General features: G+C 33.9%; 1 protein-coding gene across 1 annotated transcript in view; it reads left to right on the forward strand.

The window, feature by feature from the left end:
* Positions 1-10,369: 10,369 nt before the first annotated feature.
* Positions 10,370-16,332, forward strand: part of LOC128162267 (integrin alpha-8-like) — a 37,049-nt gene continuing 31,086 nt past the window's right edge. Inside the window, exons 1-2 of the mRNA XM_052825430.1 lie at positions 10,370-10,375; positions 10,524-10,756. Coding sequence (XP_052681390.1) covers positions 10,370-10,375; positions 10,524-10,756 — 239 coding nt within the window. The remainder of the gene's footprint in view (positions 10,376-10,523; positions 10,757-16,332) is intronic.

A 16,332-nucleotide genomic window follows, 5' to 3' on the forward strand; every position in this document is an offset into this window, starting at 1 on the left:
AAATCTAAATTGTGAAATTCATGGCTCTACCACCCCTGGGGTGCCACGTTTTCAAAAATCTTCTTCTCTACTTCCACACATGTGAGGAAAAAACTGAATGCATGAAGCCTTCTACCAAAATTGTGAAATTCATGGCCTCTTGTTCAGGGGTTCAGGCTTTAGGGTGGGGCCAATATGGCCATATATAGTCAAATATATTAAATCTTAGAAAATCTTCTTCTCTACTCCCATATATATTTGTTAAAAACTAAATGCATGATTATGATGTCCGTGAGGCCCTCTACCAAAATTGTGAAATTCATGACCCCTGGGTTAGTGGTTCAGGTTCTAGGGCGGGGCCAATATGGCCATATAGTAAAAATGTATTAAATCTTCGAAAATCTTCTTCTTTACTCCCATATACATTTGTTAAAAACTAAATGCATGATTATGATGTCCATGAAGCCCTCTACTAAAATTGTGAAATTCATGACCTCTGGGTCATGGATTCAGGCTCTAGGGTGGGGCCAATATGGCCATATAGTAAAAATGTATTAAATCTTAGAAAATCTTCTTCTCTACTTCCATATATATTTGTTAAAAACTAAATGCTGGTTAAAATGTCCATGAAGCCCTCTACCAAAATTGTAAAATTCTTGACCCCTTTGTTAGGGGTTCAGGCTCTAGCTATCTATAGGGTGGAGCCAATATGGCCATATTGTAAAAATGTTTTAAATTTTAAAAAATGGTCTTCCCTACTCCCACACATGTGGGCAAAAAACTGAATAAATGGTTATGATGTCCACTAACTCCTCTACCTAAATTGTGAAATTCATGGCCTCTGGGTCAGGGGTTCAGGACATGAGGTGGGGGGGGGGGGGGGCAATAAAGTGTTAATGCAAATAATGTTTAAAAATTTTCTTCTCTATTCTCACACATCTGTATTTAAAACTGACTTATAATTATGTTTACCAGGAAGTCCTCTACTGAAATTTTAATTTTCATTTCCCCTGGAGTATGGGTTTTGACTCTATATGAGACTCCTCGACAAGTTTGTGTATGGGTTATATGCTACTCAGGTGACCGTTAAGGCTAATTGGCCTCTTGTTCTTTTATATAGTAACGAGAATTTAAATCTCAAATCGAATCTAAGTAACTTTTGATCAAAACATCAGTTACGTCGAAATGCTAAATTGATAACTCACGGGGGGGGGGGGGGGGGGGGGGGGGGGGTTGATTGGTATATCTTCTGTATTATTTTGAACTTAATCATTAAGATTTATAGATGTTTTCAAGAAAAGTCGTAAAAATTTTCATTTTTGTGATATAAGGTAAAAGAGATAAAGGAATGTCTTATTACGGTAAGCTTACTAGACATGTAGCTTCGTTTTTTTTTCAAAGTGGAGAGGCACACAAAGATGGAGGGACCAAACAAAAAACGAAGGATACAAACAAGAAATTAAGGATCCAAAACAAAAAGTGGGGGAGCCAAACAAAAAGTTGAGGCGCCAAGCAAAAAAATGAAAGATCCAAACAAAAAGTGGGGGAGCCAAACAAAAAGTTGAGAATTCAAACAAAAAGCGGAGGGGCCACACCAAAAATAAGGATACAAACAAATAATTAAGGATCAAAACAAAAAGCAGAGGAGCCAAGCAAAAGATGGATGGGCCAAACAAAAAACGAAGAATCAAAACAAAACATTAAGGATCCAAACAAAAATCGGAGGAGTCAAACAAAAGGTGGAGGCGCCATATAAATCGAAGGAGCCAAATTTTAAGTGGAGGGGCCAATTGGATGTGTAGGGTTTTTTTTTTATAAAAAATATTATTTAGAAATGCACTTTGTTTATGAAATGGGACCGAGGGCGACCTTCCCCACCCCCTCACCGTATGAAAGGAATTAATAAACGTAGTCTACAAAATCACATGGGCTGGGTTGTCCTGGCCATTTTTAGAGTGGATTGATCCTCTTTAAAACTGGAGCTCTATTTAAAAATATAGGAAAATATTCGAAATTTAGAGCCAAATGCATACGGAATCTTTTTGTTCTAAATAATAGATTATTAGATTATAGCTTAAGAAATCACATCTAAATCTCTAAACAAGATCAGGTCGTATGCATAAAAATTCTTAAAGAGACAGTACAGCTGAAAACACGTGTGAATAACTTCAGATTTACCCATTGTTTCGTTAGGAAATAAGAAATAACGTTGATTGTAACAGTTGAAATAGATGAAAATCCCTTTCACATACCTAATTAATGTAATTATGAGCTTCCAGAAATTTAAGAGTCGTACAAACTGGATTAATCTTATATCGTTTATATGTACCACGTGGATTTTGATTGACAGTAATTGACACGTGCTGAAAACTACAAAATATTCGCCTGACTCAGATCATCGTGGTATACGAGGTAAAAGGACACTCTAAACGGAACACATGATCACTTTCTCGATAATCTACTAATGGTTTTCCAATTTCGGTTCATTTTAAAATGAAAAGACATAATTGAGTCAAATAACCCCTCAAGGAGCCTCACTTACAAAAATAAATTTAGCTTGTAGTCAACTCCTATGATAAGCACGCAAAATACATGCTTACAAAATAATAATTGTGGTTATTTTAAAAACTTTGAGTTTGAACAACTATTACCTGGGAGAAGTGGAAAAAACATATTTTATTAACAAACATGTACAGGAGAATCTTCGCGAGCTCTGCATGTGTTTTGTTTACAGTAAATACGCATGCGTAATAGTATAGAAGGCTGACCCCGTAGGGAAAAGCCTACCAATTATTTTCCCATAGAACTCCATACAAATGTTATGACCTCTCAGTACTTTACTATAATAGTTTCAGTCAAATCTTTGGTATCATTTGAAACTTCAATTCAAGACCTTTCAGGAAATGACAAAAAAAATATAGGGTCCCGTGGCGTTTATAGGTCAAATTTGCAGTTGTTTACAACTTACAGCGATCGGCAGTAAATGTCACTCTACAAAAAAAATCAACCCCCACCCCTACAATTTTTCCTAGTGTTGCTATATTCTTTAAAATATTCCCCCATTCCATCATTTATTTTAAAAACTAATAATTTTACTACAAAATGAGAATTGTCACATACCTGAATTCAGCCAATCGCCTAACGCCTACCCATTCTTTCCTTATTACAACGTTCTATAACTTTTCTCTGATGTAAACATCCGGGGGTTTGGTACTCTCATTCCCGTAACACGTTGCGATGTATTTATGATAGGTTATACGTAATTTTTAATTTTAATGAAATAATTAGATTTATTTAATGGAGAACTTTGTAATTTTCTGAAAGTTTATACATTCATGAGTAGTACAAAAATACCGAACGCCATCGGAAAAATTTTTCAAGTCGTTTTTTTCTAAGATGCGCCGTACTGTCTCTTTAAGTGCTTAAGCATATTCTTACATGTACGTATAAAATAAATTTGTACTTAGCAGATTGAATTTTGACTTAGCATATTGCTTACTAGTATATTGCATAAAACTTCTCAACTCTTAAGTGTATGCTTAGTATATTCTTAAAGTTAAGCATGGTATTTACTTGTCAATATAAAGAAGTAAATCCAAAATGGATGAAAGAAGGAAGAGAACAGTTAAGCCAAGAGTTTATCCATTATGATCCATGTCGGCCGCAGAATTACAGGCAAGATTCAGGTTTAATCAAGAGGGTATTGACTTTAAAACAAAGAAGATGGGGGAATAAGATGGCACAACTGCCCATTTGGTTTAGTCGTAAAAACAATTTCAAATTTAACATTTTTTTTCATTAAAAAATATTCAAATATTAGACTTTGACCCGTGCGTGCACTGGTTGACATTGCATATGATATCGGACATTTACGAAATAGATACATCGACACCGGCACCATATTGTTGACATTTACATAACCAAGCTTTAAGACTACAATAATGCCATTAATTTCACTATACTCTGCTTAGTTAGAATAATCTAACTGTCTCCTTCACTACAGTTAAGATGCCTCCCATATACTGTGGAATCATTAGATTTCGTGGTGGCTCAATTTTCGTGGAATTCGTGGGTACCTCTCATCAACGAATTTACATCATCCACAGATAATCACATTTGGTTCTAATGGCATATCTCCCTTTGTAGGTAAAATAAAATACACGAAATTACGTCCCCACGAACCCTGTAAAATTTAAGTAATCCACGAAAATTGGCCCCACGAATTTTAATGATTCCACAGTACCCGTAATGTACTGAGCAAAAAAAATAAAATAAATGCAGAATCGCTTCGAGACGATTTTTGTAGAAAATTAATGAGGCTGCATTGAAAATAACAGTCAAATTTTCATCTAAAATTTAATTCATTTTAATGAAGAATTCAACACTTTTTCACCAACGTTTTTTACTCACCTCGAATTTACACACCCTGTTGACATTCGGAACTCTCGGGATATTTTACATGTGGACACAGACCACAATTATTTTTCCCTCTTATTCCTTTATACAAAAATAAATCATATAAAAAATTCCACCGGCTCAAATGAGTTCAAATTCAGCATACCTATAGAATGACACTAGTCCAACAACATATCCAAACTACAGGAAAATCAATCGAGAGGGGACTGAGATATGGCCCCTAAAATAACCCCTACCATGAAAAATTCACTTCCACTTTGGAATTTGTGTAAACATTGGCCTCTTTACACCCTTTCTATTGCGCCTGTAAAGATAATTTTTCTAAATTTTTTCCTGTCTGTATTTTTTTTCAAACCTTCTTCTTTCCATCCATGCCATAAAAGGAACCAAATTCGACAATTTAGTACCCCTAGGAATTTTTGAAATAATACATACACTTTTAGAATGGAACTACTTGCGTCAATGAGCACGGGGGTAAAAATAGTGGTATGTGACCTAATGTATATTAAATGCACTGAGTTAGAGTTATCCCCCGTATTCCTTTGAGGAACAGAATATAAGACAAATTTTCAATGAAAATTTACACGTTTCTGAGTTTATCTATGCAAATGTGAAATTGTGGAAACATAAACTAAAGAGCCTCCCGTGATTTAGCGTGAATGTAATGTACATGTGCATGATTGTAAAATCCAAAAAATCCAGATAATTTCCGGATTGTTTAAAGGAAAGTTCGTTGATTATTAATTGGCGAAGCTTGATTGAGAAAAAATAAAAACAAATTGGTAATCTTCAAGTACCAATGATGTTTAAAATATATAAAACAAAAGACAGTACTCTTCTGATTTCTCGGTATTAAAGCCAAAAAATTCGAGTCTATTATTTTAATATAGTGGTATAGATTCGTATTGCGTGTGAACTTTTCCAAAAAATTTCGTTTCTTGTTTTAAAAATATTTCCCCAATACAATATCTTTCAGACAAAAAAACTACATATACGAAGGAAACAATGCATTCTTTGAATTTGAAGGTTTTTTTTTTTACTATACCTCGATATTGTTTACTGTATACGCTTAGTTCTTATAATTATGTACGGGTAGGTCTGATTTGCAGATGAACATCTGTATGCTTAGCTTCGAACATTACAATGAGCTAAAATTATTTCTGTTGACTGAAATTACGTTTGTAAGATTCCGGGTTTTTTTAAAAAAAAAGGGTTAAGAAAACCAATTAGGAAAAAAATCGGACACAAATAAATGTACATACAAAAAACAAAGCCCATTAATTTGTAAAGTGTTATTTTCCGCCTTTGCGCGGGATGTCATCTAGTTATTTTTATATTAAGGGTTTTGATATTATTTGCGTATACTTCAAGTTTATTCTATAGAAAGTTTCTAGTCATTCGTCAATATAAATACTTGAATCCAAATATTTGTACTAGAGCTCCGCTTTTTAATTCCATTAATCTAAAACCTATATACTGTGGTTTCATCAATATTCGTTGAATACCAACTTTCGTGGATTTCGTTGTTAAGTTGATCCACGAAATTAAATGTTCATTGAAGTTCAATTTCAATCAACATTTTGTATTGATTGGATCATTGGCCACGAAATTACGTATCCTTGAAACTGTGGTTTTCAGAAAATCCATAAAAATTGATAACCACGAAAATTAATGAAACCACAGTAGTTGTTTTCAATTCAGCACTCATGTGTATATAATAGCTATGTAAAAAGAAAAAAAACTACTAAATACGAAAAATTGCAGCAAAAAATTTCTTTTTCATGATTGATTTTTTTTGAATTAATGAATCCATTGATACAATGGTCATTCTATTGAGTTAACTCACCATTCGAAACCAATACTTAATCATAGAACAACGCGTACAGTAAAATTCTAAATATATGCTTAAAATTGCGCTACGCGTACAGTTTGAAATAATGACAACTCATGATATTCTGAGGAAATTTTCTTCCTTTTTTTTTGGCAATGATATCAAACTCCAGGTCAGATTACTCTCTTGAGGTATATATCTACCTCTACATGTCCCCTATTCAGTCGATCGTAATGATTGTATTTCGTACATAATCATGGAATGTAACCTTGGATATTGATTGTCAAAATAGTCATTAAAAATCATGCTGCAAATTAAAGGAATACAACTTTTTATACTTGTGCCAGTTTATTACCTTAACGTATTGAATTAAAATTGCTAGAGAAGTTTGTTTTACATCCTTTTATCAATTCATTAGATTAAAATCTTCGACTGTTCGCAGAGTTATCTCTCCTGTTTGTTTATTCGCTTCGACAAACAGCACTACCCAAAACTGTACATCCGTTCCAACACTGTGCATGTGGTATTTAGTCATTTTTATCGAAGAATCAGTGGATCAGTATATAAAGTTCCTTCCGTCTTGTCTTAAGGACGTTGGATCCTGCGATCAAAAGTCTTAAAGTTTTTTTTTCTAAAGTATTTTTTTAAAATCTACAAACATAGCTTAACCAAAATTCCAAACAAAATTGTGGGGTCTATATGCTTCATTTGGCGCTACGGTGTATCTAATATGACCTTTCTGCACTAAAAGTGCAGATTGTACATAAATCGCTTTTCAATCTATATTTTATTATCGGAATGAACCATGGCATCAAATACAAATGTATACTATTTAAAATAAATAAAATTAAAATTATCATAAAGAAAAATGTTACAAATTCTTCGTCTAATTGATATTTTGACCTTTTTGCACCGATAAAACGCAATTTTTATCCATTACTAATTCAACATGTAATGAAATTATTCAAAAGTCTCAAACTTTTTCTCAAAGTATGATAAACTTGTCAGAAAAATCTTAAAGTTTCAGAAAATAAAACAAAAAGTATGGGTCTACTATGTACAATTTGAGATATTACATGAAATAAGCTGCTTGTAGGCAAAAATTAGGAATCAGTTTTCCTTGACTGTTATCATTATTTGTCGATAGAAATATTGAAAAATTGTAAAATTTTGTTTTTCTTAGCAAAATGAAGATATCCTATTGCACAAAATATCTGGAAATTTTGTTTGCACTGAAAAAAAGGAAGCTAAAGTGACGGTATTATAAAACAACTGAGTCATGAAAAATGTTCATTTTCTTCTTAAAAACCTTCCGCCACAAAATATAAACCCATACTAAAATCTGTAAATATGTAATTTTTCCTTTATTATCCTATTTAAGATAGTTTAATTGGCATTATAAAATTTGAATTTATGAATAGAATCAATATATGATGCATAATTTCTAGAATAGAGGTGACCCAAAATGGCTACCTAGAAACAGAGGAACAAACCACTTTAAAGTTTTTGACTTTATCTTTATATGACACTTTAAACGTTTACAAAAAGTTCCTTCCATGATCTAGATCTTTATTTGACTTGGTCTTTATCAGACATTTTAAACATTTGGATACAGTTCTTTCCGTGATCTTGTCTTAAAGTTTTTGACTCCATCTTTATCAGACATTTTAAACATTTAAATAAAGTTTCTTCCGTGATCCTCAGTGTCTTAAAATTTTTGACTTCATCTTTATCGGACACTTTAAACATTTTGTTTAGACATCATTTGTTTGAAGAAACTGCATGAGAGAGAGAGAGAGAGAGAGAGAGAGAGAGAGAGAGAGAGAGAGAGAGAGAGAGAGAGAGAGAGAGATTTTTCATTTGTAATTCACTGATATGTTATCGTTTAAAGTAATGCACATTGTGACAGAATCCAAAAACAAAAAAGCAGTTTCAGTCAGAGTCCACGTACTACACCTCTCAATTTTATCAGCCCGCGAGCTGCACCACGTGATCTTTCCATGATAAAGTTTTTCAATTCCTCCGAAGAAAAAAGAAATATGTTGACAATAAAGTTATTTTACAGTTTTTTTAATGTATAAAATATGATTCTTACACTGTGTGTGAAAGTTGATTTGTTTATATACTACGTTGATTAAGCAAAAAAGAAACTACACGTGAAAACACACACTCTCTCTCTCTCTCTCTCTCTCTCTCTCTCTCTCTCTCTCTCTCTCTCTCTCTCTCTCTCTCTCTGTGTGTGTGTATTGTGAAACATGAACAGATCCAATTTGATTTAAACATCTTTCAAGTCCAGTCCAATCATTCCCATTTCCATTTCTTTTTCATCAATGATATTTTTTAATTGAGGTTGCTTACCAAACTTGCTGACAGTCGAGGACCCCCCCCCCCCCCCTTCTACCTTTTCCCTTACCTTCTTCGAGTTCATTGTTCATGCATTTAAAATTAAAAATTGTGATCAGAAAGATTATGAAAGCTTAAGAAATGTTTTTTTTTCTTCTGCTTCCTATACTTTAGTGAAAAACTAATGGAAGTCGTAGAGTACTAGTATTTAACTAACTCACTACACCTTGGAATAGTGTCTCAAATCAACAGAAATTTACTTGATTAGAAAAGATGCAAATTGATGTAGAATTATCAGATTTCGTGGTGGCTCAATTTTCGTGGAATTCGTGTGTACCTCTCATCCACGAATAAACATCCTCCACGAATTAATAAATTAGGGTTATAAATTCTATTTCCTATTGTATGTAAAAATTTGATGGACAAATGACGTCCCCACAAACCTGTAAATTTTTAGCAATCCGCGAAAATTGGCAACCACGAATTTTAATGATTCCACAGTAATGCATCAGAAGCATAAACATGTAAGTCATATATGCGAAAATATATAAAATTTTGCATTTAAACACTTTTAATTTCAAAATTTCAATGAAATTGAAATGAAACGCATTTAAACTTGTGATCTGCAGTTCACAAGCCCGAATACCGGTATGTTTTTTCAACACAGATAAACTTCTCGCGCAAATATGCATGGCGTCGGGTTTAAAATTTCGACCTCTTGCTAAAGATGGAACAGTTTTCAGCACGATATATATGTTTAAGTCACACACACACACACACAAATATATATATATATATATATATATATATATATATATATATATATATATATATCATTGGATTTGATAATTCAAGGCATTATAAACTGTTTTGTGCAGTGCATATTTGAAACACGGCATATTTCGGCAAATAATGTCCCTTGTTCTTTGCTGACCACTCAACATTTTTAATGGATTTTTTAAATTTATTTTATTCTGACCGATGATAAATGAGCAACCCATGTACAAAATTAATGTAAATCAATTTAAAACATTTGGCCTTAGGGTCAACTGTTCCATGTATTTGATCAACAGATTGCAATGGAGTTAGTATATTGTAATTTTCCACTCCACTTCATGCAATTAACATCTGACACAAATATGAGTCCACATAGCAATCGAAAGACAAGTTGATAGAAAGTGTTCTCAAATAAGATTTCTAGGGCGTGGTTTTTTTTTTCTATGTTACATAGAAAGTCCACTGAAATCCTGAATGATCAAGTACAAAATATATCTACTCAACATCCTGTCGGAAAACCGGAAGTTTGAGGGTCTCCGGTGATTTTTGATCATCTGAGCGAGAGAGTTATTAACAGTACGCTATTGATACACTTTGTAGTACGGCTACGGGTTTTTACTGGATGGGCAAATCAACTAGCTTACAATTTTTCATGTGATTTTGTTTTTGAGAAATGACTTATATACGCCGTGCGCGCGGATCTAGAAGGCGGGGTGGGGGGGGGGGGGGTCTGTACATGTAGGACTGGACTCCCTGCGGAAAATTTAAACTTACTGAATTCACATAAAGTAATATCAGGACACCCTCCGACGAACAAAATTATCCTTCGACACCCCCCGACACCCCCCCCCCCCCCCCCCCGGTGAAAATTTTAGTTTTAAATCCGCGTATATTTACAAACACACCTCAACCAAAATTCTGGTTTACTTAAAAACATTTTTCCGGTATGGGAAGTTAACAGTGTCGCTTTCACCGCAATGACCTCATATAATTATTGTGTACATACAGTATAGTTTGTTTAGTATGCAAGTGAGCTCGATCCTCAAGCAAGCATGTTAAGTGCATATCATCGAAAGGATATTGCCTGAAATATTCAGTGTATATATCTCCCCTTGTGTGTTGTTATCTTGGAAGCCGAAATCCACGAGCCAAAAGATTCTCGTGATAGCAAGGATAGAGAGAAAAAAAAAGAAAGAAAGGAATTTTCAGCATAGACTTAATGGAATCTTGTCAGCTGCCAGCGAGATTCGCGTATTCCGTTTTATTTGGGGGCTGGAGTTTGTTATGGTCAGTGAGTGTTCCAGGAGCCATCTGTTTTAATGTGGACGTTGAACACCCATTGATATTTACTGGTCCCCAGGGATCGTATTTTGGGGCCGCTACGGAATTAGTTGTGGAAAAATCAAAATGGTAAGAAGAACACAAAAGATACATTAACCTGTAATTTTCTGGCACGTAACAACATAGGAAATGAGGGTGTGTGTGTGGGGGGGGGGTGCTGGCCCTGGCCCCTTCACGTTTTTAAGGTGTTTAAATGCTACCATTGTTCTTTTATTTTTAAAAGAAAAAATAAACGTACAAGCCAATAGGTTTTTCCTTTTTTGTGCCCCCACCCCCTCCTACAAATGGCTACCTATTTATTTATTTCAAGCATGTTTATTCTATTTTTTTTCGTGTTGTATGCATGTACATAGAATTCTAGGTACATGTACATGTACTACGATAACTTATCAGATAAAACGTGTGAAGAAAAAGTCGTTTTGCAATCTAAAACCCGTATAACACGCCACGAGTTTAAACCAGAACTGTTTTAGATGATGCGTGAAGATATTTGATGCGACTTTTATACTGAAAAGTGGAGGGAGGGGAGGGAGGGGGGGGGGGGGTAATCACTTTCATGTTCCAAACTATATGAGGTTTTTTTTTAAAATTGTTTATATATGCCCCTCACCTGCAATATATACCCACCCCACCGGTCTACTTTTAATAACAAAAGAATAGGGTTACAATATTAATGATGGAATTGTCCGTGAATTAGTACCATATTGTATATTGCCTCTATCGTGCATGTAGAGGAGTAATGCTTTTAAATTATAATTTTTCCTTTTTGAAGATCATAATTTGTCTTAATGAATAAATATGCCACAATCGACGATTTCTCTCTGTAAATTCATATGCTCAACATTTGCTATATCCTTATTGATGCTAGCGGCACATATTCCTCAAAAAATGAAATTCAATTCATCTGCATCTGTACGCTACATTGCTAATAAACTTGATACGTAATAAAAAAAAATATTTCAAAGCAAAGTCAGAGGGCTAGGAAAATCTTTGAACTTCAAGCACCCTCGTTAAACTGATGTTTTGAAGTGCTTTTTGGAAATCATTAAACGGCAATTAACGTATTCAATAAAAACATCTAAATTCTGGGTTTTTACAATATGCTTTTTATGCATGCGAAAATTTTTGTCAATGATTTAATTAGCATGGACTTAAATGACAATTGAAAATTGTGAATTAGTAACATTAAACATTAACATAAAATTAGCAGATGGTTGAAGGAGGGGTGCGTTGCGACAGGGGTAGGTAGAATTTAGGACCCCCCCCGCCCCCCCCCCCCCCCCCCCCCCCCCCCCCCCCCATCTAAATTAAAAAAGCACGTTTCTCACAACACTCTATAAAAAAATGAACAAATAAAAATCAAATAATTGAAGAAAAAAAATTAATTTAACCCACTCTACATTTTTTTCTACCCCGCCCTTCCCGTCATATTTAAAGATGATGTTACAACACATGCATGAGCAAATGACAATTTTAAACCGTGGAATATAATCAAAGTTCATTTCAGACTTTGTGTTTGTCCAAGTATATACTTTGTTTGTCTATAGATAATTCCAATTCTGCGACAAACTGACACAATTCCTTCCTTATCCCCGGTAAGGCCGGGTTTATCTGTTATTTTTTCAGGAAGCGGCAGGGGAAACACAATTATATCATAACTGTTAATATGGCTCTGTCGTGCCAAGATAAGGATGTACGAAAGACGCAGAGGAGAGAGAGAGAGAGAGAAAGAGAGAGAGAGAGAGAGAGAGAGAGAGAGAGAGAGAGAGAGAATACTTTATATCATAACTTAATATCATAACTCATACCTCATTATAACCCATATCTTAGAGAGAGAGAGAGAGAGAGAGAGAGAGAGAGAGAGAGAGAGAGAGAGAGAGAGAGAGAGAGAGAATACTTTATATCATAACTGAATTTCATAACTCATACCTCATTATATCCCAAATCTCAGAGAGAGAGAGAGAGAGAGAGAGAGAGAGAGAGAGAGAGAGAGAGAGAGAGAGAGTATAAAAGCTTCCGGATTAAAGAGAAAAGGGAAATCATCTTTGACTACATGGGTTTTATTTTATTTGAATCATTATTGTTCTCGACAGGATCTGACACTTCATTCAGACTTAGTGCGTTTCTTATCTACAATGCTATCAGATCCCCCAACGCGTAAAGAGGCATGCAGCTACTGATAAAATTCTTCAAGGATAAAAAAAAACCCACTCAAGGACGCATATATTACATATGGTGGTTATAATCATTTAGTGAGGTAGAGCCGGGCCACCGTTTAATAATTTTATGACATCTGAAATTCCTTCCATATATTGTTAAAATACTGCATCAGTGTTGCTAAATACGTTTACAATATGAAGTTCTACTGTTTGATATTGTATGCACGAGTATGCTGAAACAAAAAAGCCACTGTTGTGAACAAAATCGCCTACTTGCGTGTAATACTATATCGTACAGGGACATCAAAGGCATCCTTATCTTGTCAAAGAGCTATTATAGAGTACATGACGTGAATGACGTAATTATGTAAATGATTTCAATGATACACTAGACCATTTGAGTTATCCTCTCTCTCTCTTTGTCTCTGCCCGTCTGCACTCTCTCTCTCTCTCTCTCTCTCTCTCTCTCTCAGATATATACACACGCGCAATATACTCACAGTTTTCGGCTCTATTATCATTCTTGATATTTTTCGAAATCAATTCCTGTCATAGATTTTCTTTTGTTTAATTAAATTAATAAATTAATTATTCATTAAACGTCAACCTATGAATTTATTGCTCCTTTACAGAACTAATTTCTTCATCGAGTTCTGGACACTGGAAACAATATAATCATCAAAGCACACGTAAAAAAACATATTATCTACATAAATGTTATTTAAAAGATACGAAAATGTTTAAATGAAAAAAAAAATCAGACCAAGATAGGAATACGACACAAAAAAAATGTTATAAGTTTCCTCCATAGAACTTATATATTATACTTCTGAAGATTTAAATTCTTATATTTAATAATTAATCCTTCAATTCAACCTTGCAGTGCTGAGTACTTCCACATACCGGTACATGTACTTCAATGCTGCCATATCATACTATAAGTGGGTTTTAAGTATTTGGCATTTCTCGGTATTTCTCGTATTAATCAGGGGTTTCCTCTTTCGATAAAGACGGATGCTGTTTTTTCCTTGGTCTTTATATGGTCATCAGAAGGGCTTCCATGTTTCTTAAGAACATCGGGCCCTCTTTTACAAAAGCATGCTATCGCCATGTTATTAGCGTGGCCACAGGAAGCACTTAAATGGCCCTACGACGATACTTCAAAACTTCTCAGTAAGTAATCTACATGTACGAGTGTATGTAAAAACGGCACCTATTAGTGAAAGTTAAATAAGCTGAAGGTGTGTCAGAAATAAATACAAGACTAGTATCTAATTAACCTACCATGCGACCCATCAATGGAAAGGGTAGAAATAAAATTGAACTATGCATGTATCCCTGCATGATACACACACGTGTTATTTTAAAATACTAATTTTTAAAGTAAATATGCCTCTGATTCACACACGCGTTTTTATACAATTTCTATCTATATGTAGTCCCTATTTTATCCTTGATGTGTACGCGTGCTCGAAATTGTATATTTTCCAATTATGTACATTCCCTACTTATTTCTGAGACACACGTGTTTATGTTTAAATTTAATCTCAAATCAGGTCTACTGTATACGGGAGATTCATATACTTTTGTCTATTTCTTAATCATCCCTTCCGTTTTCTTTTAATTTTAACGGACCTTATAGGGTTTTGACATATTTCATTTTTGCTTCAGATTTTTTTTTCTGCTGAAGTATTGAGATCCTATATAATTAGAACCTCATAATATTCAAAGAATGATTTCTTATCATTTATAAATATATTTTTTTTTACATGCATATAGTTTTCAGCAATGTTACGATTAAAAATTGAAATAGTCATTTATGAAATGAATTAGACTATACATAATGATTACAAAACCAATTTGTAGTGTTATCGTAGACAAAGACACTAAAAAATGTAAACGTTACTTAATATTGTACTACATTGTTTATTTTACCTTACACATCTCTTTATAAATTGAGTTTTTATATAGTTCCGTTATTGGCTATTGGCCTTATCTATTCTTACAAGCTGCATACGTACGGGGGAGCCGGAAGTTTATTTTAAGCTGAGCAATACAAAAATGTTATCATGTACATGTACATATTATATAATATAAAAAAATCACTGCCTCGCCCTTTTTTTTAAAACAAAATATCTGATCCTTTCATCAACGACGTGACCGGCCTGAAAAACCAGACATAATAGAAACCTATTTATTAGAAAAATCTCTGGAAACCTGTGTCCCAAACCATGTCAAAGTTGCAAATGCGCGCCGCCTCCAGGGGAGTGCAGGGACTTTGCGACAAAAATATGAAATTTCTAAACTTCTAAATCATAGAATAATTAAAACTGAACTTTTTTATTGATGAAAATTTGATGCGTCTTTGTCAGAAGACGAACTAGAATTGATCTCGTGCTAATTGAACACCAATCAAACACTCGTCACCACGTGACTCGTAACTATGATTTTCATTGGATCCAATTTTCTACTCGAACCAACAAGACAAATCTCCGTACCGCGGAAAATATTAAAGATTCACCACGAAAATTCATAGCCTCGGGCACTTAGGAGACGAATAGCTTTACACTCCTTTTCAATAATGTTTAAATTAAAAATCTCGTGCGGGCTCACACTTTTATCTTGCTTATGTGTTGATATGCAAAATATTTTATTGATAATGTTTCATAATCTTTTCTCTCTCTGTCTTTTTTGTTGCCATTTTCAGAAAGATTTTTATGTATACCAAGTAATATATATAGATAATTCACTCCTGCTTTTCATAGGGTGGACATTTGTAGTAACATGGTTTATAGGGGAGAATTTTGATGCAAGGGAATTTTGTACTCATTTGACCCATTGCATTATGAAGGTCAAATCGATTTTGAAAAGAAAAGTCATAGAGATATAAGTTACTAGTATATGATAAAACTGATTTATTACTTTCATTAAAGAAGCAACTGCCCTTTTGCAACGCAGTCGTAATTAGCAGAAAAAAAGTTGAAATTGTTAACTCAAGGTGTTGAATAGAGGCGGGGTCGTGAAGCAAACTTGCTAAACTGTTTTTTTTCTCTCTCTCTCTTTATTTTGATGTCAAACTTTAAAAGTTGAGTTTATATAAGTATATATAAAGCATATGCACTATCAGATTTAACTTTATTTTCTCTGATTATCATTAGCTGTCAACATTAAGGGGGTTAGGGTATGACTGCCATTTTAGACAATTGATCTTCTTCAAAAGAAGAGCTCCATATAAAGATAATGGAAAATGATAAAATTTTCTATTAAAATATATGACATTTTTCTTTACCAAATAGAAGCTGACAGCTTTAGAAATCACATATAAAATATTCAGCTAAATCTGATGGTTTTATATTATATTTTGTTATATTCAGTAGTATATTCTCACTATATAACTCTATATAGACAAATAGGCAATAACTGTAATATTTGCTCGTCCGAAAAATATTGACCGGTCAATATTTTTTTGATATTGACCGGCTAGGA

The sequence above is a fragment of the Crassostrea angulata genome, chromosome 9, assembly GCF_025612915.1.
Source record: "Crassostrea angulata isolate pt1a10 chromosome 9, ASM2561291v2, whole genome shotgun sequence".
Lineage (NCBI taxonomy): Eukaryota > Metazoa > Mollusca > Bivalvia > Ostreida > Ostreidae > Magallana > Magallana angulata.